Consider the following 25,367-nt stretch of genomic DNA (forward strand, 5'->3'; position numbering starts at 1 on the left):
CAGCCCAGCCTAAGAGTGGTAGGAAAAGTCAGGAGATAACTCTTGAGGTGAGTCTTATGGAAGGGAAAGGTCACATAAGTTGTGATGGGGCACTTGAAGGTTCTTCCAAACAGGGAATACAGCATGACAAACATAGCACAGCAAGCAACAATGTGCGCGCGTCTAAAGAATGACAAGAAATTGACATTTCTGAGCTCAAAATACAAGGCTAGAAGAGGGAGAAGTAAATATTAAGAGGTACGGGCCAAATAAGATCACTTGAGTTTTGTTTGCCAAGGACAGTCTGTCCTGCATAGTGTGGGGAATCACCAAGTGAATTTAGGGAGGCAAAGTAGACAGCCAGACCTCTGACAGGTCACTTGGACAGCTTTCTGGAATGGATTTGAATGCAGCACAACTGGAGAAATGGAAGCATTCCAAAGGTTGTGTCAGTCTGGGTTGGTCAGGAAAAGTGAGTTGCTGGAAATACTGTGTAAGTAAAGGGATTTGGTATGGGAATTAGTAATTCATAAAAGTACTAAGAATGGAAGAGGGAGGGTCAAGAAAGCTGTAGCCAGAAAGGGAAACAGCCCCTGAGGACCTTATCCAGATGCATGGAAGTGGGTGGGTCTCACAAAGTTTGCTGGGATTCTCTGGGAAGGTTCCCACCAGGTTTCTTAATCTCCAGCAGCAAAACAGGGCTTGTCAAGAAGTCTGAGAAGCTGCTACAAACCTAGAGTCTGCCCCCATGACCTTCAGAGAAAAATGGCCTTTTTTCACTTCTGTTTTCCAAATCTTGCCAAGTTCTCCTCAAGTCCAATACAGAGAAGGATTTTTGGGAAGTGTAGTTCCTGGCATATCCTCTGTATTGCAGGAGACAAGGGGCTAGGTTGATGGAAAGGGAAAACATCATCAGGTTCAGAGGTCAAGGTGTAAGAGATGATAAGAATCTGGACTAGAAGGTCATAGACAAGTGATAAAGGGATAAATTCAAAGAGATTTCATAAACTTAAATTCATAAATCCATAAGGTTAAATTATAGTAATTTTGTAGACCACAGGATGAGGTGAGAGAGAGATAAGAAAGAAGGACGTTTCTTAGGCATTTAATTGGCATTCCTCGGTGGATGCTGAAAACACCAACTGAGATAGAGAATAGAAGTGGGACTGGTTTAGAGGGAAAAATAATAAGCCCTGTGTGGTATCTATGTGTAGATGCAGAGCAAAAAGCTGGATATTCCCATATGAGACTTTGAAGAAAGGCCTAAAGACACAAATTTGGGAATCATTAGAATCTAAGTAAGAGTTGAAGCAATGAGAGTGGGCACTATTATATGGCAAAGATTTGAGAATAAGAAAAATAGTTGGTTAAGTGTGGAATCCAGTTTAAGGAATCCATAAAGTATGCTGAGTGGAATAGTAAGAGAAGGATATGGAAACCAAGAGGGCAGAAGCCAAGGAAATAAAGCCTTGCAAGAAGAAAGGAGCTAGCAATTGTCTAATACAGCATCTATTAACCAATGACTGGAAAGTGTCAGTGTCCATTGGATTCCATAGAGTGTCATCGGTGTCTTTGCTCAGGATAGTTTCAGTGGAGTTGTAGGGTCAGAAGCTATGTTGCTTTAGGTTGGGAATAAATGTGAGATAAAGAAATGGAAACAGAGAGTAGAGAGACTATTTTGATAAATTTGCCTGTGGAGGAGAAGAAAAATGAAATAATAGGGGTTCAGGACTGAAGGAAAGCCTCTCCCCCATCCTCTCTTCCTCACTCTCTCTCCTGTTCTTTCCTTCCTTTCTTTCAGTGGTAGCTCTCTCTTCATTTGCCAACTGAGAGAAATAGCTGGAATATACGAAATAACAAGTTTGATAACAGTATGAGCAGGTCCGTGCAAATCTCTTTGGGGGTGGTGTGAGCTTTCCCCACTGCCCTCCTTGGATCCCGTTATGAGGGTGACACCCTACCTTGTGAGGTTCAGGATTAATCACAAACTGTAATATTGGCAGTTAACATAATCTGTCATTAGGAAATGTACTTAACCTCAAATTTGCTTCTTTTTTTTTCAGAATCAGAAATGTTACAAAAGAATATGATGGAAAGCCTGAAAAAGTAGAAGCATTGCAAGATGAAGAGAAAAACTTCATTGTTTTGATGATGTTTTTAATTAAAAAAAAATTTTTTTTGTTTGTTTCCTGAAGATGCAAATAGTCATAGTGGCAAATTGGAGAATGAGTCTAGATAAAAAGGAAAAAAGAATTTTTTTTTTAAGATTTAATTTATTTATTTGACAGAAAGAGACACAGCAAGAGAGGGAACACAAGCAGGGGGAGTGGGAGAGGGAGAAGCAGTCTTCCCGCCGAGCAGGGAGCCCGATGCGGGGCTCGATCCCAGGACCCCAGGACCATGACCTGAGCCGAAGGCAGACGCTTAACGACTGAGCCACCCAGGCGCCCCAAAAGAAAAAATTTTAAAAGCCCACATTTCTACTCTGAGGGATAGTCATCGATAATATATTTACATATATATAACATTTTTAAAAATAGGATTGTACTGCTTGTGCTGGTTTATAATCTTTGACTTGGATTTGTCAGACTGAGCTTGCAGTATCACTGGAATTGTGCTTACTTTCATAGGACTTCTCATCATCTGTTTTGGGCTGTGGTTTGTCTTGTTTTTGATTCTCTGACAATATAATTCCACATGTTGTCTATCTTCAGAGAATCTTTTAAAATTTCTGGGGTGCTAATGGAACTCTATTGTTTCTCCATAGAGTTAGATAATGTTTCAAATATTCAAGAAAAAATTATCAAATCTTAAGCACTCATATAGAAAAATGCCTGTGATGTGTCCTGGGTCCCACAGACCCCTCTAGAGACCATGACACCACTTTTGTGATACAAAACAGAGCAGTGACCAGTGCCAGGGAAAACTTTACCATCCTCTCTTTAACCCATGCTCCCTCCCTCCAAATGTGGAATACGTACCCCTTTGCCTCTATCCCTGGCCCTTCTGTCTCAGCTCTGGGAGCCTCTGGGAGACTGTTCCTTCAGTCACACTGCTTTCCCTGGCCCAGGAAGCAAATACTCTCTTCACTCTGCTTTATTCCTAGTAGCCTTTGCTCTGTTCTTTAACATCGAATTAATATATTCTTTGACATTTGAAGGATTTGGGTAGGGAGGAAGGTAGAAATTTATACTATCAGTCTTGATCCAATTTCTCCAGAGAAATTAAGGTTTTGTCTTCATAAAAAGACACAAATACATAATTTTAGAGGGTACACATAAGAATACCAATAAATGAAGCGCTGAGATACATTTGACTCTTACAAACTTTTGTAAGGTCCACTCCATCTGAATATAATCCAAGGTCTAATTTTCAGATTTTATTCTAAAACAGGCATATTTCTTGACATATATGAAGGACAGGTCACTGCAATACTTGGACACAGCAGAGCTGGTAAATCGACACTGCTAAACATTCTGAGTGGGTTGTCTGGTTCTACAAAAGGTAAGAAAAGAATTTTAGAAGCAAGTTGACTGATGAAGCAGGTTCCTCAATGAGATTGTGTAAAACAAAAACACTTCTCTAAAGCAGGCTTTTTTACACAGTTGAGTAATTTAGAATAGGAACTATTTATTTCATATTTATATAAATTCACCAGAAAGCTTGTATCTCTGCTCTGCTATTGTCATTCTGTGTCCACTTTGCATTGCTGTGGACCCTGATATTTATGTTAAGAATAATCTGAATTTCTCAATGTATTATTTATGCAATTATGAAATGTGAAGTTTCTTCAACTAATATCCTGTCTTACCACTTCCTAGAGTTACTTTCCTGGTGTTGAATACTTGAAAATTTCTATTTACAGGATCAGTCACTATTTATAATACTCAACTCTCTGAAATAACTAACATGGAAGAAATGAGAAAGAACATTGGATTTTGTCCACAATTCAATATTCAATTTGACTTTCTTACTGTGAGAGAAAACCTCAGGCTATTTGCTAAAATAAAAGGGATTCAGTCAGAAGAAGTAGAACAAGATGTAGGTGAGCATATTAGAACTAATGCCTTTGAAAATAATATACTTTGCTTTTGACCATGTTTTTGTTGAACTATTACTTTATTTTTTCATAAATAAAGCTTAGTTGATGAAGTTCTTAGAATAGATTTCTCCTAATTATTAGAAGATTAAAGTAAAATATTTTTTATTATGTAGAGGTTTTCTTTCAGTAGGTAAAAAGAGTTATAATGGAATTGGACATACAAAACATTCAAGATGTTATTGCTAAAAAACTAAGTGGTGGACAGAAGAGAAAACTAACATTTGGGATTGCCATTTTAGGAGATCCTCAGGTAAGAGAAAAAAATATTTTTTGAGATGAATTTGGTTTTTTTTTAAAAGATTTTATTTACTTATTTGAGAGGGAGTGAGTGAGAGAGCATGAGTGTGGGGGGGCAGGGGAGGGCAATGGGAGAGGGAGAAGCAGACTCCTCGTTGAACAGGGAGCCCAGCACAGGGCTTGATCCCAGGACCCTGGGATCATGACTTGAGCCGAAGGCAGACACTTAACTGATTGAGCCACCCAGGTGCCCCAAGATTAATTTGTATTGAAGGCTATCAAACGATTATTAAAGTCCAAACTCTAATTACCAAATATAAGAGAAAATTTGTAATAAAGGACCATGCAAGCCTATGAGGAATCCAGTGGAGGGCTGTATTTGAATCTAGAAATCATATGGGTTTCCATGCAACATTCTAAAGACCCTCACTTGGAAGTGGAAGATGAGCTCATACTCTTCCTCCTTTGTAGGTTTTGCTCCTGGGTGAACCGACTGCTGGGTTGGATCCTTTTTCAAGGCACCAAGTTTGCACCTTCCTGCAGGAGCATAAAACAAACCACACAATCCTTCTTAGTACCCAGATCATGGATGAGGCTTACATCGTGGCTGGTGATTCTTGGTTTCTTTCTTCTAATAGTTATTTAAGGATTGAACATGAGAGATATTCTCTATAATCTGTTTTTAAAAGTAGAGAATCCTATATTTAATCCATTTGAGTGACTGCCTTGTAAAGATGAAATTTGCTTTGGAAGAATTCTGATCCCCCAGTATGTTCTTAGGCCCATGCTTTATGTATCTTCTTGTCTGTAACTTTCTTCACTGTCTACATTAATCACAAGTATATTTTTTAAATTTTGAAATTCTAATATTTCATATATAGTTTTGTTGTTGGATAGAAAAAACTTTTAGCTGGGAAAATTATTTTTAAATTTATAACCCTTTGTTGCCTTCTTAGGAGGATTCTTGGTTCACTAAGCAAGGTATTGAGTGTGAAGATACAAGATTGGAGAATTAGAGATTGAATAAATGTTCTGTCTAGGACATAGTGGCAGGTGGGGAAGACGAGTTTCAGTAAGCCAGGAAAGGGTACAAGGCAGAATCTTAAAAAAAATGAAGACAGAAATAGACTCAGTGAAAAGAAGAGAAATTTTTGCTTTCTAATGTGCAGTATAACCTTATTCTAAGTTTCCTCCTGAAATCTGAAGTAAAATATACTTTACCTCTCAGTTTCCTCCTGCCTTAATAACTATGAAACAGCCACCCTCAAACTTAGTGTCTTAAGTCAATTAAGTATTTATTGAGTGCATGAGTTGGAGAGTTGGCAATTTAGGGTGGGCTCACTTAGAAAGATCTTCAGGTCTTTGGGTTCGCTTACATGTCTGGTGGTTGAGTGACTGTTGGCAAGTCAAATTAGGTGACCTAAGGTGGCTTAGGTGCCAGCCTAGGTGTGTTTCCTCTTCCAGCAGACTGCCCAGGCATTCTCACGGCAATAACTAAGGCTCTAGAGACCAAGTCCCAAAGCATAAGCCCATTTCAAACCTCTACTTGCCAAAGTCGGCTAACATGCCATTGGCCAAAGCATTGGCCTCATGTGGTGGAGGCACATATCAAGGGGTGGAGCAGGTCTCCTAGCCCATGGTGAGAGAACACTGCAAAGTTACATAGCAAAGTATGTGGATAAAGGGAGAATGGAAGATTTGGTTTCTCCTAGCAATGTTTTATGCCATTGGATAAGCTGTGAGGGATGCAATGAATTTCTGAGCCCTGCTTCAAAGGAAGCATGGGGGTGAGAGGTGGTGCTGCACCCAGGAACTCAATTATATCAAGACTGCATTCATACTGAAAAATTCATTTGGTGATTTGGTCTCCAGAGCAGAGAATATACCCATATAAGGAATTCACATAATTTATTCTTTCTTTCTTTCTTCTCAGAGATAGGGAAGTGTTTGCGTCTAATGGGAAGTTGAAATGTGCAGGGTCATCTTTGTTTCTGAAGCAAAAATGGGGTATTGGATATCACTTAAGGTAATGTATTCTGGGAGTAGCTTTTTAATATGAGTATCAATATAAGAGGTGACATTTCATGTAATCCTCTGGAGATATAAGAAAGCCAGCTTAGGGCGCCTGGGTGGCTCAGTTGGTTAAGCAACTGCCTTCGGCTCAGGTCATGATCCTGGAGTCCCTGGATCAAGTCCTGCATCAGGCTCCCTGTTCGGCAGGGAGTCTGCTTCTCCCTCTGACCATAATCCCCCTCATGTGCTCTCTCTCATTCTCTCTCTCAAATAAATAAATAAAATCTTAAAAAAAAAAAAAGAAAGCCAGCTTAATATTTGGTGGAAATTGATGTACAATAATCAGTATAGTGTATCTCCCTCATTAACATGTGCCTTGATATTTATCTCTTGGTTTTAAATATGTAAATTTCTAAATGTGTATGTATCTTTCAATAAAACATTTTTGGCTGATATATCAGAAACATAATTATGTTTTCAAAAAGCAACTGATAATTTATGGGGCGCCTGAGTGGCTCCGTTGGTTAAGTGTCTGATTCTTGATTTTGGCCCAGGTCATGATCTCAGGGTAGTGAGATTGAGCCCCGTGTTGGGCTCCGTGCTGGGTGTGGAATCTGCTTAGGATTCTCTCCCTCTCCTTCTGCCCCTCCCCTCACTCTTGCACTCTGTTTCTCTCAAAAAAAACAAAACACACACACAAAAAAAACGATAATTTTTAACAGAACAATTGGCCCTAAAGTTCTGAAATTGTATTCTAAATCTACTTTTTATGTCAGAATATCACATGGGATAATTTAGAAAGCAGGGCATATCAACAGGCAAGTTATTGGCATTAATAGAAGCCATTTGCTGCAAGAAAGCAACTGTTTATTAAAAACCTTATTAATTTTTTAGTGATCCAGAAATAATGTTTCATGTACTTTATATCCTATCATGATTTTATATACATATGCATACATATCTCTATGTAATAAGTATATGTGTTTTTACATGCTAGCCTGCTATCTATCTATCTATCTATCCATATATCCATATAACATGTAAACTGAAATTTCCACTTACTTTAGAAAGTTGCTTGGGGGATTGGGGTTGACATGTAATGCACTGTATTTTTTCCCATTTAAAGTAATTCAAACACGGCTACCATTTAGCACTTGGAAATAGAACATCTTATTTGTGGGAACTGATTACTGAAATTAGCAGGCGATGTCTCTAATAAATACAAATTATTTAATAAAAAACTGTCTTTTAATGAGCAGTGGTGTTAGAGATGAATTCAAAAGACTTATGCTTCTTTTGAAATGTTAGTTTACACAGGAATGAAATGTGTAATCTAGAAAGAATTACATCCCTCAGTAGACAGCACATCCCTGATGCCAAGTTAGCAGCAGAAAGTGAAGAAAAACTTGTGTACATTTTGCCCTTGGAAAGAACAAACAAATTTCCAGGTAACTTACCATATGATCACATAGAATACAGCTAAGTGTCCACGATAGGCTGATTGCATTTTCTATTTTCCACCAGTTGGGTTTTAAAGCTTATACACCTCACACTATTCTAAGAGCTCTGCCTTCTGTTTTCAATATAATGAAGTGTGTTATCAGATACACGGTTTTAGTGTGAGAGCAACTAAAATTTCCATGAATGTATTTCACTGAAAAACCCAGATTTGCTCTCTGTGTCAGCATTAAATGAAGCTCTGAAATGTCTTTTCTGAAGCAGCAAAAACTTTTGTTTTAGAGACACAGATTAAATAAGGCCTTATTTTTTTAAAACACTTGGAAGTAGGTCAACAGGGTCTTTGTAAAATATCATTTTAATTGTAAGTGTAATATGCTCAGGATAGAAAAACTAGAAAATACAGAAAGGAAATAAAATTTACCCATGCTCAATGAATTTTTGAATAGACATACATACTTACACAAACATATGCATGGCCATAGTGATGCAAGAAATTTTAAAGCATATGAAACAGAAAAGAGATGCAAAATAATAAAATTGATTTGAAAGACAAGAGAACATGGAAATATTTTTATTAGATTATTGTGGCAGCTTTAATATGAAAATATGTTTAGATTTATCTATTCTGAGTAATCTTTAGGACTTTGTATTTTAGTGTACTTATTAGCAAATTTAATTGCATTATTTTATTGCTGTCTGCTTTTTAGATCTTTACAGTGACCTTGAAAAGTGTCCCGACCAAGGCGTAATGAATTATGGTGTTTCCTTGACAACTCTCAATGAAGTCTTTGTGAACCTAGAAGGCAAATTAACAATTGATGAGCCCGGTATAATGATGTGTGTCTAGCAGAAAACTAGAAAGAGGAAACTGAAAATGACCATGTATTGATTCATATTTGTAGGTTTTTATGTGGACTTCTGCCTAAATATGTATTAGATATAAAATACGGTTGCCCACTTCTAAAAGTATCATAATTGTTTTATATCTAACATAATCAGACTTGTTGCTAGGTAATTACTCTATTATTGTGTCCACTTCCCCATATCATCAATAGCTCTCTGCTAATGTCATGAGTTCTGGCTTCGTCTCTTACCTGCCATTTCCTATAAAAATGTACTCTTCCTTAGGTAATAAATTAATTCTAATTAATGTAGTCATAAAGAATAAATAAGTTGATATTTTCCCTTAGTTTAGTTTGTGAACTAATAATTAGAAGAATGTAGGAGCTAACTATGTGCCAGCCATTGTGCTCAGCTGTTGGATTACATTGTTCTTAATTCCCATAATAACTTTGTTATGCAGGGAGAAAACTGAGATTTGGAAAAATTGAGTGAGTAGTCAGAACCATAACAGCTGCTGTGAGGCATATGTGAGATTTGAATAGGAGGTCTTTCCTGGACTTAAAACCAGTGTCTTAAAACAGTCACTGGGATGTCAGTCATCAGTGATGAACTAATCCTGTGGAGGACTTCTAAATGACAGAGGAGCCCTTTTAGAAACGCAGCTACAGGGGCACCTGGGTGGCTCAGTGGGTTAAGCATCTAACTCTTGATTTCGGCTCAGGTCGTGATCTCGGGGTCATGGGGTTGAGCCCTGTGTCAGGCTCTGCGCTCAGCATGGAGTCTGCTTCAGATCCTTTCCTTCTGTCCTTCCTCACGCTCATGCAGGCATGCTTTCTCTCTCAAATGAATAAATAAAATAAATCTAAAAAAAAGAAAGAAACTCAGCTACATACATTTATATTTATGTTTTTGCATAAACCTTTTTGCTCTGCAAAAATCCCTTAGTGAAGAACTGCTGCTATAGGTATGAAAGAGTAAATGCTTCCCAAGAAGGCTAAACCATCCTCAAAAATGAATTTACTCACTCATTGGAGTTATAGTTGTCTGAAGGACAGATTTTGAATATGGGTTATGGACATCAGTAGCTTAACTTGTTAGAAGTGCTCTTTCAAATATTCTAGTGTATTTTCGAAGGTTCTAAAGAGAAAATGGAAATAACATAACCGATTTTAATGGTTTATTACATGGTTACAGATTTTGGCATTCAGAAAGAGGAGAAAGTCAATGAGACAAGAGATACTGGAACTGAGTCTGAAATGCAACAGGCTCCTTGTTCTCTTCCTGGATTGAGAAAGGTCATTAGTACTGAAACTCTCTGGAAACAGCAGGTCTGTGCCATGGCAGAGCTTCGCTTCTTAAAGTTAAGGCGTGAAAGGAAAATTCTTTTGTCCTTGTAAGTATCAGATTACTTTAAATCTCTCTAGTCAATATATACAAAAAAGTTTAAATGTGAAGAAAATAAGTCTATTAATTTCTTCACCCATTTAACAAAGTTTTTGGAGTGCCTATAAGTGTTATCCTACACAAGGGAGCACAGTTGACAAGGCCTTTCAACTTACATCTTGTGGGGGAGAAAAATACCAATGAAATAATTACCCAATAAATATGTTAATTGTTCCTTATATCACAAATCATTATTGAAGCCTGTTATGTGCTAGGCATTGTTTTAGGTGCTGTGGTGTTTACCTTCTGGTTGGGAGGAAAAGATAACAAATAACAAATATAAAAACTAAATAAGTTATATAGTAAGTTATGCAGAATAGAGTAAGCGGATGGGAAAGGCTGGTGGGAGTTAGGAGTTCATTATAATTCTAAATAAGGTGGTGTGTTGGCCTCATTGAAATGGTCACATTTGAGCCAAGATTGGAAAAGCCAAGCCAATAAGAGAGGGAGAACACCAGTTTAGAGCAGAAAGCATCAATTATATTTGGCAAAAGGGAAGTCATTGAAGGTTTTGAGAAGAGAAGGTCTGAAAATAGACAGCTTTTTTGAGGTGCTTCACCATGGAGAGAAATAGAAAGAGCAGTAGTAGCTGAAGGGAGATTGAAATTAGGAGGAAGTTTCTTTTTTCTTTTTGTTTTTTTAATGAATGGGAGACATTAGAACATGCTTCAGTCATGATGGGATATGTCAGTAGGGAAATAATTGAAGATGAGCTGACTGAGCAAGATCTCAGGGAGGGTGGCAAGCATCTGGATCCAGAGCAATATTGAAAACTGACTTTGATAGGGAGCAAAGACAGCATCTATTACAACAGAAAAGAACACTGACAGGATGGATATGTTTTCTGGGTTTTTTTGGGGGGGGGAGAGATGATAAGACCAGGGGGAGTTTCTGTCTGATGGACTTCATTTTTTCCCTATGAAATATGAGGCTGAGAGTGAGGAAGAAGGAGGTAGAGCCTGAGGTCTGATGAGAAAATAGTCATTGCAAAGACTGGACTCACAACCTTACTGGAGAAACAAAAAGATTACTTGAAAGACTTTTACTCATTGTTTGAGCTGGATAAATGAATTCTAGGATCTGAAATAGTGCATTAAATATGGTATCTAGTTTCGTGAAAATTAAAGTATAAAACAACAGCTGATGAGAGTTAAAATTTTACTTGAAATTGTGCACATCACAAGTCTGAGGGCAGTGTGAAATCGGGTTCCTTTCCCTTTAAAACTATGTTAGGCTCCTGGTATCCCGTCAAATCGTCAAACCGTTTTTTCCTGTTGTCCTGGTCAAGCACTTGGATCTCAGCTTCTCTTTTTGATGCTCTATTATCCTTGGACATCTTGCAATGTGATAATGATTTATGAAAAATTTTGAGCCTGTTTTCGATTAATTTCATTTTCACTTTACGTAACTAAAGGCCATATTTGTATGTTGAATTTCCATAGGTTGGCATTTATATAGCATGTTTGTGACTTAAATAATCAGAGGGAAAATGTTTTAGACTTGCATTTTAATTTTCTTTACTTAGGTTACTGATACTTGGTATTCCTTTTACCCCCATCATTTTTGAGAAGATAGTGGATGTGGTATCTAATTACACTCATTGTTGGGAGCTTTCATCCAGTATGTATTTCCTTTCTCTGAAACAACCCTCACAGGCTCCTCTTACCAGTCTGTTGGTCATCAATAATACAGGTGAGAAATAGGGATTCAATTTACTCTTGATTTTTATCATCAAAGATCTTTTGAAACACAAACCTGAGCAGCAAAAAGACCTCTATTAAGAACAGCTTGGGGGAGAAAGTCGTGTGTGTTTATGGCTTGCTTCATTTTCAAATTAAGGAAATTGATGGGCACATTTTCAAATCAAGAAAAACAATGGACATAATGGAAAATACCAAATTAACTTAACTTCATGAAGATGTTTTGAATGGGTCACCAGTACAGTAAATATCATTGGAAGGTTAGCCAGATATAGCAGTTTAGATGAGTAGGACTGATTTGTATCAGTAGGACAAGCCTAGGTAATGAGGTGTGTATTTTGTATATAGTATATGTAGTTACAAACATTACAGAGTTCTGGCAGAGTTCATAAAAATCACTAATAAGTTTTATTTCTATGAGAATTGCAAATCTAGCTCTTGGGAATAAACCCTTTTACCTTTATAAGAATTACAAAATATATTAACCTATTTCTGAAAGGATTCTGTTACACTGAAGATGGTAGACCAGATTTCATGTCAGAATTAATTTCAGCCTATTCTCAGAGAGTGAAGGTCTTTATCATGTTATTCTGGGTATTCCTTAACATGAGAAGAATTCGTTCTTATTTTAAAGCTCTGATGTTGATTTTCTTGCTGTTATGTTGCCTTCCTTCATTGACTACATTAGGATCAAATATTGAAGACTTTGTGCAGGCACTGAAGCATCAGGATATATTTTTAGAAGTTGGTGACTTTAGAAATAGAAATGGCTCAGATGATCCTTCCTGCAATGGAGCCATCATAATGTCTGGTGACCGGAAGGTATGTTTGGGTCCATGTACTATTTTATCATGAATGGGGTTTTGACACCTTCTAATACTTTAGATCTATAGAAAAGCAACTCAAGTGTTCTATATCAGTATAACTTGAGTCCTTTTTGAGTAAGGTATGAAATTTTAATCCTTTAAAAAGCATGTTTTTCTCAAAGGGATCATCTTTTATTAGTGATTTTATTTGTTGTAAAAGCAATGCATGTTTTGCAACAACATGGATAGATTTTGAGGGAATGATGCTAAGTTAAATAAACCAGACAGAGAAAGGCAAATACTGCATGGTATCACTTATAAGTAGGAAAAAAAAAAAGTCAAACTCCTAGAAATAGAGAATAGAAAAGTGGTTGCCAGGGACTAGGGGGTAGGGGAAATAGGGTTAGACTAGTAAAAGGATATGAGCTTTCAGGTATAAGATGAATAAGATCTAAAGACCTAATATATAATATGGAGACTATAGTTGATGACACTGTATAGTATAATTGAAATTGCTGAGCAGAACATAAATGTTCTCATATATACATACATGTGCACACACATACATATGTGTACATGTGAGGTGATGGATATATTAACTAGATAGGAGAAATCTCTTCACAATGTATATGTATGTCAAATCATGATGTACATTTTAAGTGTCTTACAAATCTGTCAATTATACCTCAATAAAGCAGAAAAAAGCAATGCGTATTTAATAAATTCAAACATTACTAGAATATATAATATAAAAGGTAAAATTCTCTAATTTCATTTCTTTTTTTTTTTTTACTTTATTTATTTATTTGAAAGAGAGAGAGCACAAGCAGGGGGAGGGATAGAGAGAGAGGGAGAAACAGACTCCCCGCTGAGCAGGGAGCCTGACATGGGACTCGATCCCAGGACTCCTAGAGGAAGGCAGACACTTAATGGACTGAGCCACCCAGGCACCCCTCTAATTTTATTTCTTAATTTTTCCATATTATATTTCTAACTGTTAATCATTTGGTAAATGTCTTCTACACTCTTTTCCTTTATAAAAACACAAACTCACTATTTATAGGACCATCTTATATTTGAAAATATATTTTCTGAATTGGAATTGTATTAGAGTGTCCTACAATCCTCTCTGTCACATAAGATCTAAATCTTTGACATCTTTCCGTATTAGTGAATGTTCATCTATTTCATTTATAGAATAAGTCATTTGGATTACCAAAATAATGTATTCTTATAACAATTCCAACAATTCAAAAAGGCTGAAGTGTCAAAGAAAAATTAATAGTCTCTTTCTCACCTTAATTCCACTGTGATAATTTATAAACTATACAATAAATATATTTGTTTTAAGAATTTGGAACTTATATTTGTGTTTTTTTAAAGGATTACAGATTTTCAGTTGCATGTAATACGAAGAGAATGACTTGTTTTCCTGTTCTTATGGGAATTATTAGCAATGCCCTTCTTGGAATTTTTAATTTTACAGAGCTTATTAAAACAGAGCGAAGCACATTGCCTTTTGTAAGTATGGTACCGACTTATATAAGAGACAATTTAGCAAGGGATAAAGGGCAAGAACTCTATAGCCTACCACGCGAGTTTGAATCCTATTTACTATGTATTAGCAAGTTTCTTAGCCATTCCTTGCTTCACTGTCTTCATCTGTAAAATGGGGAATATAATTGTACCTAAATTATATGATTATTGTGAGGATTAAATCAGTTTCCTGAGGACCTAGAACAGAGCCTGACATATACATTTTTCATTCATTTTACAAATATTTTTTGTCTTCCAGGTACTTTCAGGGGCTGGGGATACAGCATGAACAGAATAGACAAAAGTTCCACTCTTTGGAGCTTATATTCTTGTAGCAGGGAGAGTTAGCATTCAGTCCATGTTTGCTATTACTTATTATGAAAGATCAAGAACTTTTCAAGGAGTTTTATGTTTAATCTCATATTTTTAATGGAAAGAATAAATATATGATAAAATTTCTTGCCTTAGTAAATTAAATGTAATTTATCATTTTCTATCCTTCCCGCTGATCTATTTTTCCATATATTACCACCTGGATACCACACTATAGACTTGTTTTATCACTGGCCTCATCCTTCTAGTCTAAAATCTTGTCTAATCAGAAATTATACCCAGCTCCCCAAGACATAGAACATTAAAAGAGCCAAGATCCAAAAGGACACTGAAAACTTTAAAATGATAGAGAAAAATAATAGACCTGTTAAAGAATCATAATTTGGGCTTTGTTTGGTTCATTCTTAAGTAGTTCTTCACACTTAACCTAGGTACCCAATACATATTTGCTGAAATCAGTGAACCAATGGATTTGCTTAGCAATCTAGCATACCAGCAAAGCCTCACATGCAAATCCTTAGTCTTACATCACATCTTCCTGGGGGAATTTGTTGAGTAAGTGATATACATTGGCTAATGAAAGCGTGGAGGGTGTGTGTGAAATTTATGAGAGTGTATGGCCCCAATTCTAAAATTATGATTATTTAACGGTTCTGTAGTGTTTTCTCTATCATTTTAAATTCTGAAGTGTCCTTTTGGGTCTTGGCTCTTTTATGTTTTATCTCTTGTGGAATATAGTGCAATTTTTGATGATATATAATTTTAATAACCATTCTCAGCCTCTCAGGTGTGTTTAGTTATGGTAGATAAAAAAGGAACAAATTGTGGAAATTGGGTAGATGTTTGCAAGTATATGCATAATGGTTGTAGAGAATGAAATTTTTATAGTAAGAAATTTATATAATGGTACCTCTACTTTTTTGCATATGAAATAAGGCCATTTCTGTACTCTTTTTTTTTTTTTTTTTTTTTAGTCTATTGTTATAACGGTAATCAATTACCCTGTCTGGAAAACAACTTAGATTTATAGTAAGACCTGTCCATGCCTTAAAGATTAATTTAAGCATTTCTAGAAGTCAAGAAGTTATGCAAGAAAGATTTTGCTCTCCTCTAATTATATCTTGTAGCTAGGGACAGGAACATAGGAACAGCTTCAAGACAATTACTATTAGAGTTTTAGAGGCTGTTATCTATAATTCATCTTCTGGGAAATAGGGAACTAAAACAAATGGCAGCTTTCGAGAATATCAGTGCAGCTCCAAAGAGTATGTGTCTTCATTTAACAATTACTAGATGAAAATATGAAAGAGAACCTGCTCATTCTCCCTAAATACACGCCTATAAAATTCAGGTTTTTAAAATTTCTTTTGGGGGCACCTGGGCTGCTCAGTCATTAAGCGTCTGCCTTCGGCTCAGGTCATGATCCCAGGGTCCTGGGATCGAGCCCCACATCGGGCTCCCTGCTCCGCGGGAAGCCTGCTTCTCCCTCTCCCACTCCCCCTGCTTGTGTTCCTTCTCTCGCTGTGTCTCTCTCTGTCAAATAAATGAATAAAGTCTTTAAAAAATAAAATAAAATTTCTTTTGATATCATGCAGTTCCTGGGAATGCGACCCGCTATTAGGGGTCACAAAATATGGTTCCTTCTCTTTTTGTTTGCTTCTTAAATTGGGTGTATGTTTCCATTCTGGACTTCTCACTATTTCTCAAAAACATATAACTATGTTTGATTGTATGACATGTAACAATTTCGACATTTTACAGGTGTGCTTTGAACTTCAGAATGTCTTAATGGTGGACTTTGGTTCTTTGAATGGACCCTTATTTCTCTTGGTCCTTGCAAACTGCATTTCTCCTTACGTTGGCATGAGCAGCATCAGGGATTGCAAAGTAAGAGGGGGAGGGGAGGGGGAGAAAGATGACTTTATCTGACTTTAGTAGTTAGAATTTCATTGTTTTATGCACTCAGGATAGCTCTTCAAGAAAAATATGTTTACACATAAATATGTCATTGCTTTAATCTCATTATAGATTTTATTAAATGGTTAATCATTCAAAGGGGTCAGAAAGTTCACTATTCAACACAGTGAACTTGCCTCACCTTTAAAGGGAATCATACTAAATCAACTGTGGAGGTGAAAATGTGCTTTTTGACATCATGTTGTTATTTCACAATTCCAAACAAAATTTGTATTTTTTTTTTAAGATTTTATTTATTTATTTGACACAGAGAGAGAGACACAGCGAGAGAGGGAACACAAGCAGGGGGAGTGGGAGAGGGAGAAGCAGGCTTCCCGCTGAGCAGGGAGCCCGATGTGGGACTCGATCTCAGGACTCTGAGATCATGACCTGAGCCGAAGGCAGATGTCCAACAACTGAGCCACCCAGGCGCCCCTGGAATTTGTATTTTTAAACAGAGCATCAGGGCGCCTGGGTGGCTCAGTCGGTTAAGCGACTGCCTTCGGCTCAGGTCATGATCCTGGAGTCCTGGGATCGAATCCCGTGTCGGGCTCCCTGCTCAGCAGAGAATCTGCTTCTCCCTCTGACCCTCCTCCCTCTCGTGCTCTCTGTCTCTCATTCTCTCTCGCAAATAAATAAATAAAATCTTTAAAAAAATAAAAATAAAAATAAATAAATAAACAGAGCATCAAATATAAGATATACCATGTTTCCGAAGCTTTAACTATGCTTTTGTAAAGTGGCCTTTAAAAATTGATGTGATAGTCATTTTTATTTATCTACATCAAAAAGTAAACCAACTTTACAAATAAGTCAGACCTTTCATGTTGAGCTATTGGCTATACACATTCCCACACTGGATGTCACATACTTAGGAGAAACTTTTTTCCAGTCACAGAGACACTGTATTCTTTGTGATAGTGTTAATGTCTTAGTTGTCCTGAGGCCTGCTTACCTAAACATGGGTTAGAAAGTTACTGAAGCTCAGATTCACCATATAAAATAATATAGACAAAAAAAAAAAAAAAACCTACCTGCTACTACAACACGCTATTTCTAAAGTTTACCAAGAATTAATATATTTGCATAAATGCAGTACATTTTCTAACTAACATTTCAAACCCTTCTATATCCCTTCTGTTTCTTTATCAGCAAAAAACCTGGTCTCAGTTATGGATTTCAGGCCTGTGTCCTTCAGCATACTGGACTGGACAGGCTTTGGTGGACATTCCGTTATACTGCTTGATTCTTCTTTCAATATATTTAATTAACTACTTCATGATTTTGGACCTCAACTTTTCACTGGGACTCATGTTTGCTCTTGTAAGTGATCATTTTTTTTTTAACCAGGCTGAATATAATAATAGAATCAAAACAAATATCTTTCATTAACACTATCATTAACAAAAGTTGTACGTAAGAAAATCACCTTACACAGCCTTATGATCTAATTATCTCCCCATTCCCTGTCCCACACGTCACCAGCCAGCTCTCTTGCTATTGACCTTGTTGTTCGTAGGTGGTTTACATAGTTGGTTGTTCAGCTTCTCTTATATTCTTCACATACATGATTTCATTCATCTTTTGCAACAGGAGAAAGAATAGTGGCTTTTGGTCTCTTGGCTTTCTTATTGTAAGTATCTGTCCATGTAGTATGCACATTTGTATTAAGTTTTTTTAAAACTTATTTTTAAAAATGCAAAGTTAAGTGTAAATACTTTACTTAGAAAAGAATGGAATTACTTCTTTAGTACTTCCATTACTGTTGGACCGTGTTTCTGGTTTTAGTATTGTTCATTTTCTTTCTCCTATTTTCCATCTGTTCTTTGGGGTTTTTCTTTTACATCTCTGTTTCTTTGGAGAGAAGCAAAATATCTGTAGAAATCTTGGCATGGCTTATCTATCATCAAAGACTAGATCACTTGGGACAGTTCCCTCATTTTACAGAGTGGGAAAAACTTAAAAGAATCATACCTGAACCTAACCCTCTCTACTCAGTGTAGTTTTCCTCCTGAATAATTCTACTTATTAAAAAAAAAAAAGTGTGATAGGTGGCCATATTGACTAGTAACATAAATAAACATGAAAAAGTTTGGTTAATAATATGCCTTGTTGACATTTTGAGAACATACCATAGCTTTCTGATCATTTCAGATATTAAAACAGTTAATTAAGATTCACCTTAAGAACTGAAAAGGCCAGCCACATCCAAATCATAACTTTAATCTCATAAGCAGTGTATAGCTCTGTCCCCAAACCCATTTCAGGCATGTCCTTAGTTTGGGGACCAGTAGTGAGAAAGGGAGCAAGGTCTATCTTTTTATTCTTCCATTTTCTTCTGGATTTTTCTTTCTCCTATATATCCTGGGGACAGGATAGAAGGTTTAGGGGTAAAGAGACCCAACATCTTACTTCTTTGGGCTGTTATAGTCACAGTGGCTGGTCTTTGTGGATAATATCCAAAGGTTGGATTTTGTGTGGACAGGAATGCCACAAATACAACCAGTTGGAGAACTCAGTATGCCAGCAGAAATCCTAAAGGCTATTAAATTGCTTCTTAGTCTCTAAGTGTCCTTCCTATAATACCTAATCATATCATTCCTTGGGTCAATTTTATAAGTGGTTGTGCTACAATAGTCAAATGTCCTAACAAGGTAATGCCTCCTTAACTATTGGAATTAGTCCTTGATCTATTTGTTTTTTTCCCCTTATGTTTCCCAATAAAAGGTAGATTTGTCAGTTACATCCATTCATTTAATCAATTTTGCTTTATATATTTTGAGACTACAGGTGACCCTTCAACAACATGGGGGTTAGGGGCCCCAGCCCTCTACACAGTCCCAAATATGCATATCACTTTTGACTCCCCCAAAATATATACTGTTGACTGGAAGCCTTACCAATAACATAAACAGTTGATTAACACGTATTTTGTATGTTACATATATACTGTATTCTCACAACAAAGCAACCTAGAGAAAAAAATGTTATTAAGAAAACCATAAGAAAAAAAAAAAAAAGAAAATCATAAGGAAGAGAAGATACATTTTCCAGTACTGTATTTACTGAAAAATACCCATGTATACATGGACCGACCTGCACAGTTCAAAATCATGTTTTTCAAGGGTCAGCTGTATTTTACTGGGTGCATTCAGTCTGGAATCATTATGTAGTGATCCTGTTTATTCTAATAATGGTTTTTGGTCTTAAAGTCAATATATCAGATATTAATAAAAGTTTACCACATCTCTTTTATTCAATATTTGCCTGGTAAATCCTTTTTGCATGTGTTAACTTTCAGCCTTCCAGTGGCCCTTTTAAATTCAATCTGACAATCCATGCTTTTAATTTAATGAATTTCTTGTGATTGTTAATATATTTCAATTTGTTTATATCATTTTACTTTATGGCTTTATATTTATGTATATTTACTTTATGGCTTTATATATTTATATGCATTATGTGGCTTCCTGTCTTCCTTGCTTTTGGTTTTTTATTCAATCAAATTTGTTTATTCTCAGGGCACCTGGGTGGCTCAGTCGTTAAGCATCTTGCCTTCAGCTCAGGTCATGATCCCAAAGTCCTGGGATCGAGCCCCGCATTGGGCTCCCTGCTCAGCGGGAAGCCTGCTTCTCCCTCTCCCACTCCCCCTGCTTGTGTTCCCTCTCTCGCTGTGTCTCTCTCTGTCAAATAAAAAAATAAAATCTTTTAAAAAACATTTGTTTATTCTCTTTTATTCCACATTTTACCCTCTTCTGGTTTGGAAGTCATAAACCAGATTTTATTACCTTAGTGGTTACTCTTTGCATTAGTTTGCTGCAAATGCCATAATAAAGTACCACAAATTGGGTGGGTTCAACAACAGAAACTTATTTTTTATCATTCTGGAGGTAGAAGTCCAAGATCCAGGTGTCTGCAGAGTTGTTTTTCTGAGGCCTTCTCCTTGGCTTGTAGATGGCCACCATCTCCCAGTGTCTTCACATGGTCTTTCGTGTGTGTCTGTGTCCAGATTTCCTCTTCTTATAAGGACAAGAGTCATATTGGATTAGGGCCCACCCCGTGACCTCTTTAATCTTAATTACCTCTTTTAAGACCCTGTCTCCAAATACAGTCATGTTCTACCGGGCTTAGAACTTCAACATATGAATTTTGAAGGGGACACAATTCAGCCCATGATATCCTTGATTTTCCCCCCATATTAAACTTAACAAAGCCTAAAGTTAGTCAATATCCTAATTACTTCCAACGCTGTGTTTGGAGACTTTATGATCAATAATTGCTTAACCTACTTACATGCTGTTCTCTAGTGTTTTGTTCTTTCTTTTTCTAAATCTCACAAATAAACATTATTATTATTATTAATTTAGGAAGTTAAAAAAGATTTGTAGACACTTTTTGTTGACCATTATTTGTTCACTATTCACACTTGGTCTTTTCTCTCTCTTATTAGGGCCTTTTTTTTTTTATTCTTTTTTTCACTCTCATTCTTAAAAGTTAATTTGACTGGGGGGTGCCTGGGTGGCTCAGTTGGTTGGGCGCCTGCGTTCGGCTTGGGTCGTGGTCCTGGAGTCCTGGGATCGAGCCCTGCGTCAGGCTCCCTGTGGGAGCCTGCTTCTTCCTCTCCAACTCCCTCTGCTTGTGTTCCCTCTCTTGCTGTGTCTCTCTGTCAAATAAATAAATAAACAAATAAATAAATAAAACTATACATAGAGAGCTATTAAAAAAAGTTAATTTGACTGCATATGCATTTTTTGGTTGGCAATTATCTTCTTTTATCACATAAATATACTCAACCTCTTGCTGACGTTTTTGCTATTGAGATGTCTGCTGTCAGTTCTTTTGCCACGCCTTTGTAGAAGATCCATCTTTGACTGCTCTTAAGGTCTTTGACTTTAGCATCTTTAATTTCATTACAGTGTTTCTAGGTGTGGATTTCTTTTTATTTATCTTTTTAAAAATGAATTGTGCTGCCTGAATCCATGAATTCTTTTGTCAGTTCAGGGAAATTCTCAGCCAGTATCTCTTCAAATATTACCTCTCTTACTAAAGTAAAAATAAAATATTGTTTGCTCCCTGGAGTCTACTGAGATAGTGTTAGTGTTATTCTCAGTCTATTCTCCACATCTCTTAGCATTTTGTGCAAATTTTCCATATCCTTGTCCTTGTTGCACTCTGGGAAATGCTTCAGAATTTCTGTCCAATTCAGTTATTTCGTATTCAGCTCTTTCTAATTTATTTCTGATCTTTGACTGACTTTTAAAAATTTCAACTTTGTTTTCTAAAACTCCTAATTGGTTCTCTTTCAAACATGTCCAATTATTCCTCATGGTCTTTTGTTACTTGCTTGTATTCTTTATTCCAGGTTTGATTTCCTTATACATTTAATTGAAAATAATATTTGCTTGTTATTTGACAATTCTAATAGTCTACAGATAGTTTTAATATGTGTGTATGTGTTGTTTTTTTTTCCCTCCTCATTTACCCTTATTATGGCTGATTGCTTTGTATGTTTGGCTTTCTTTCCTTTTTTTTTTTTTTTTTTTTTAACTGGGAGCACATATTTAGTTGACCTTTAAGTATGAAACTCTCAAGATGTCAAATTGGGGATGTCTTCATCCTAAAAGAATTTTCAGTTACTTTCACAAGACGTGCAGTGTAGAACCCACATAGGATTGCATAAGCCATCTTAGAGTACCATGCCTTAATATGGGATTTGCAAGGAATACTCATAAAGAGGGTTACTCTTTATTCTATTGAAGGTACTTGGAGGGAAGGACCTTAAGGAGGGCCGAAGTCTTTGCCTGTCCATCCCCAAACTGGAATAAGCATTTGTTCCCAGGTCTTTCAGATTTAGTGTTTACTTAAAGGTCCAAGTCAGGTTTCAGACTTTGTTTTTGCCCTTAAAGAATTCCCTCGGATCCTTAGACTTCAGAACTCTCTTCCAACATGGCCCAAGACAACTCTCCAAACAAGACCATAACAATGAATCAGAGACGCAGCCGCACCAAATTCACAGAAGATCAATTGAAAATCCTCATCAAGGCATTTCATCAAAATCCTTACCCAGGTTATGCTACCAAACAAAGACTCGCTTTAGAAATCAACACTGATGAGTCCAGAATCCAGATATGGTTTCAGAATCGAAGAGCTAGGCACCAGTGCCAGAAAAAATCAGAACCCGATGAGGACTTAGAATCAAGTCAAGATCAAGATCACTCTGAAGAGGAGATTCAAAGTAGAGAAGACAGACGGTGTCATACCAGCTACACTTCTTCGCAATTACACACCCTCATCGAGGCATTTATGAACAACCCTTATTCTGGCATTGATACCAGAGAGCAACTTGCTAAAGAAATTGGCATTCCAGAGTCAAGAGTCCAAATTTGGTTTCAAAGTTGGAGATCCAGATTCCATGTCCAGAGAAAAAGAGAACCTGATGATCAAGACTCAGAACAGAGACAAGACCAGGAACAGGATCTCTGAATGAGAGTTCAAGGCGCCACACCCAACGTGACCTCAAACTCATGACCCCAAGATCAAGAGTCACATCTCTACTGACTGAGCTAGCCTGCTGCCCCTGAAGCAGATATTTTAAAAAGTAAAATATCTGGTCAAATAGGGATTTCTACAAGGAGTGTGGTAATTTTAAATATGCTAAAATTTCAAACCCAGTTAATAAAGTTACATTCCAAAAAAAAAAAAAAGAATTCCCTCACTGTTTTTCTGAGGCTAGCAGTGTATTTGAAGGGCATTTGTTTCAAATGGTGTGGGTAAGGTCTTTTTAGGATATCTATTCCTCTGTATTTCTACATATAGAAGTCTACCACTAACTTGTAAAACTGCAGTTTTGTAAAGCAGTGAATATAGAATCTAGTTTATAGCAGATGGAGGAGTAAATATAAAAAGGGGAAGTAGAAACAGGAAGTGTTTTACAACTCCTTAAAATGTACTGTTGTTGCTATTGTTTGCCAGAGGGAAGATTTAATGGGAGGATTCTTTTTTATTTTCCTGATGTTTGGGACAAGATAGATGAGGTAATTAGTGCAGTAAGATAATGGAAAGAAAGGGAATAGGAGGAAGGAGGTAGGGTGGTCAAAGATAAGTTATTTCATTGCATTTATAGAATTAGAAAGTTTAACTTCAGTTTTCTAAAACTTAAGACATATTGCTCTATATTTTGTTAAAGCAAAACCTTTAACCATTATAAATGGTAAGGGCAATAAATCTTCAAAGAGATTCTGATACAAGGTTATAAAATAAACTAATGAACCCTAAGATTATTTCAGTTTATATTGCTTTTTCCTTCAGAAAATGTTTCTTGTTCTTGTGGAGGAAACATTATTTATATGCTTTTTGGTTGTATTGTTTCATAGATATCTTGACACCCAACACATTGTACATTAGCTGGATGTATGGACAATTGACTCATACAACAAAAAGTAGAGTGGTTAAGAGTTTGGGCTCTGGAGTCAGATGGCCCCCAGTTTGAATCCTTGATCTAGCACAGAATAGTTAGAAGTCATTGGGCAAGTTACTTCAGTTATCTGAACCTCAGAAAATATGTATAATAACAATAGTACTCTAAAGGGTTAAGATTGAGTTTTTCAAAGCACATTAACTATCAGAGTGCTAGTAAATAGTTCATCCAAGTACTTGGCAAACAGTAAATGCTCCATAGATGCTCAGTAGGAGTTTCTATCCTCTTCTCTTTCTCCTCTTTTCTTACAACTACAGTAACTACAGTCCCACTTAACAAAATGTTTTGCATAAATTGGACCCTTAATATGTATCTTTTTTGATTGTTTGATGAATAAAAAACATAATGAGAAACCCTCCTTACTCTTTGCTTTCCCAATATTCATTCATTGATATTTATTGCATTTCTCTGTTAATGTGCCACTTTGCTTGAACAAAACAGTCTTTGCAATCAGAGGGCTTACATTCAATGGAATATGTAAAAGAAAGTGATTGTTATTCAAACCGAACCAAACCATTCTTCAGAATGTCCCCTGGATTTGTAATGGAAGGAGAACCAGAGCCAGGGAGTCCGCTTACAAAACTACCAAAGTAGTCTGGGTGGGAATATGGGCTTCTACCTACAGTGCAGTGCTGTCCCTATTATTTGTCTCTGAGGATTTTTTTTAGCATAGTTGACACACAGTGTTCCATTAGTTTCAGGTGTACAGCATGGTGATTCCACAAGTATACATTATGCTATGCTCACCGCAAGTGTAGCGACCATCTGTCACCATACAATGCTATTACAATGTCATTTACTCTACTTCTTATGCTGTGCCTTTTATCCCCATGACTTATTCACTCCTCTGAGGATGTTTTAAACCTTTCAGTTTTCCTACGTTAGTATCAAAATGGATAATTCTTGTATTTCTCCTATTGCTTAAATATGGCAATAAATACCCACCTCAATATTTATTTTGTCCTTTAAGTTCCCAAGTCATATTGCCAGTTAATTCTTAAGTTTATCCTGATGGTGAAGGCATTTGAGGATTCTGGGTGATAAAATAATGTTACATCCCTTCTTTTTTTGTTGCTCTCCATCCATATCAGATAGTACAAAATCTTTTAGACGAGTATGTCAGACTTTATTATAATCCTGTGTTTCAGTTGTAATGATAGTTTCATGCTTCCTAAAGAGGAAATCCTAACAATATAGCTATATATAAGGTGAAAACTGAAAATGAGAATATCTCCTAGGAAAACAGATTCTTCATAGAAAATAGCTTAAAATATATAATGACTGAGAAAATTATAATACCTCTGGCTATTTTTCTTTTAGATCTCATTACTTTTACCCAACTTCCTATCATCAGCTGAATTTGAAAAACCCAGTTTAATTTTATGCATGATTTCAATACCTTTCTACACTTTAATTGGATTTTTTCATGTTTTTAGTAAAGGTGAGCAATATTACCCACTGTGTGACTGGCCTTAGCCATG

General features: G+C 36.4%; 2 protein-coding genes across 2 annotated transcripts in view; both read left to right on the forward strand.

The window, feature by feature from the left end:
* The window catches only part of ABCA10 (ATP binding cassette subfamily A member 10), a 62,570-nt gene that overhangs the window by 22,903 nt on the left and 14,300 nt on the right, over positions 1 to 25,367 (forward strand). The window contains 16 exon segments of the mRNA XM_035026356.1: positions 2,039 to 2,099; positions 3,371 to 3,483; positions 3,845 to 4,020; positions 4,212 to 4,331; positions 4,790 to 4,928; positions 6,254 to 6,344; positions 7,640 to 7,779; positions 8,500 to 8,619; positions 9,830 to 10,028; positions 11,604 to 11,770; positions 12,467 to 12,600; positions 16,215 to 16,340; positions 17,562 to 17,732; positions 17,929 to 18,073; positions 21,423 to 21,425; positions 25,241 to 25,314. Of these exon segments, the coding sequence (XP_034882247.1) occupies positions 2,039 to 2,099; positions 3,371 to 3,483; positions 3,845 to 4,020; positions 4,212 to 4,331; positions 4,790 to 4,928; positions 6,254 to 6,344; positions 7,640 to 7,779; positions 8,500 to 8,619; positions 9,830 to 10,028; positions 11,604 to 11,770; positions 12,467 to 12,600; positions 16,215 to 16,340; positions 17,562 to 17,732; positions 17,929 to 18,073; positions 21,423 to 21,425; positions 25,241 to 25,314 (1,979 nt within the window).
* On the forward strand, positions 17,643 to 25,024 carry LOC118024330 (double homeobox protein A-like). Its single transcript, XM_035026167.1, has 2 exons — positions 17,643 to 17,732; positions 22,316 to 25,024. The coding sequence occupies exon 2, from the start codon at positions 22,356 to 22,358 to the stop codon at positions 22,890 to 22,892; it is 537 nt and encodes a 178-aa protein (XP_034882058.1). The 5' UTR covers positions 17,643 to 17,732; positions 22,316 to 22,355; the 3' UTR covers positions 22,893 to 25,024.

This window comes from Mirounga leonina, unplaced genomic scaffold (genome assembly GCF_011800145.1).
Source record: "Mirounga leonina isolate KUSES-001 unplaced genomic scaffold, KU_Mleo_1.0 Mir_197, whole genome shotgun sequence".
NCBI lineage: Eukaryota > Metazoa > Chordata > Mammalia > Carnivora > Phocidae > Mirounga > Mirounga leonina.

Coding starts and splice junctions, on each gene's coding strand:
- LOC118024330 (XM_035026167.1), top strand. CDS start 22,356: ATGGCCCAAGACAACTCTCCAAACAAGACCATAACAATGAATCAGAGA.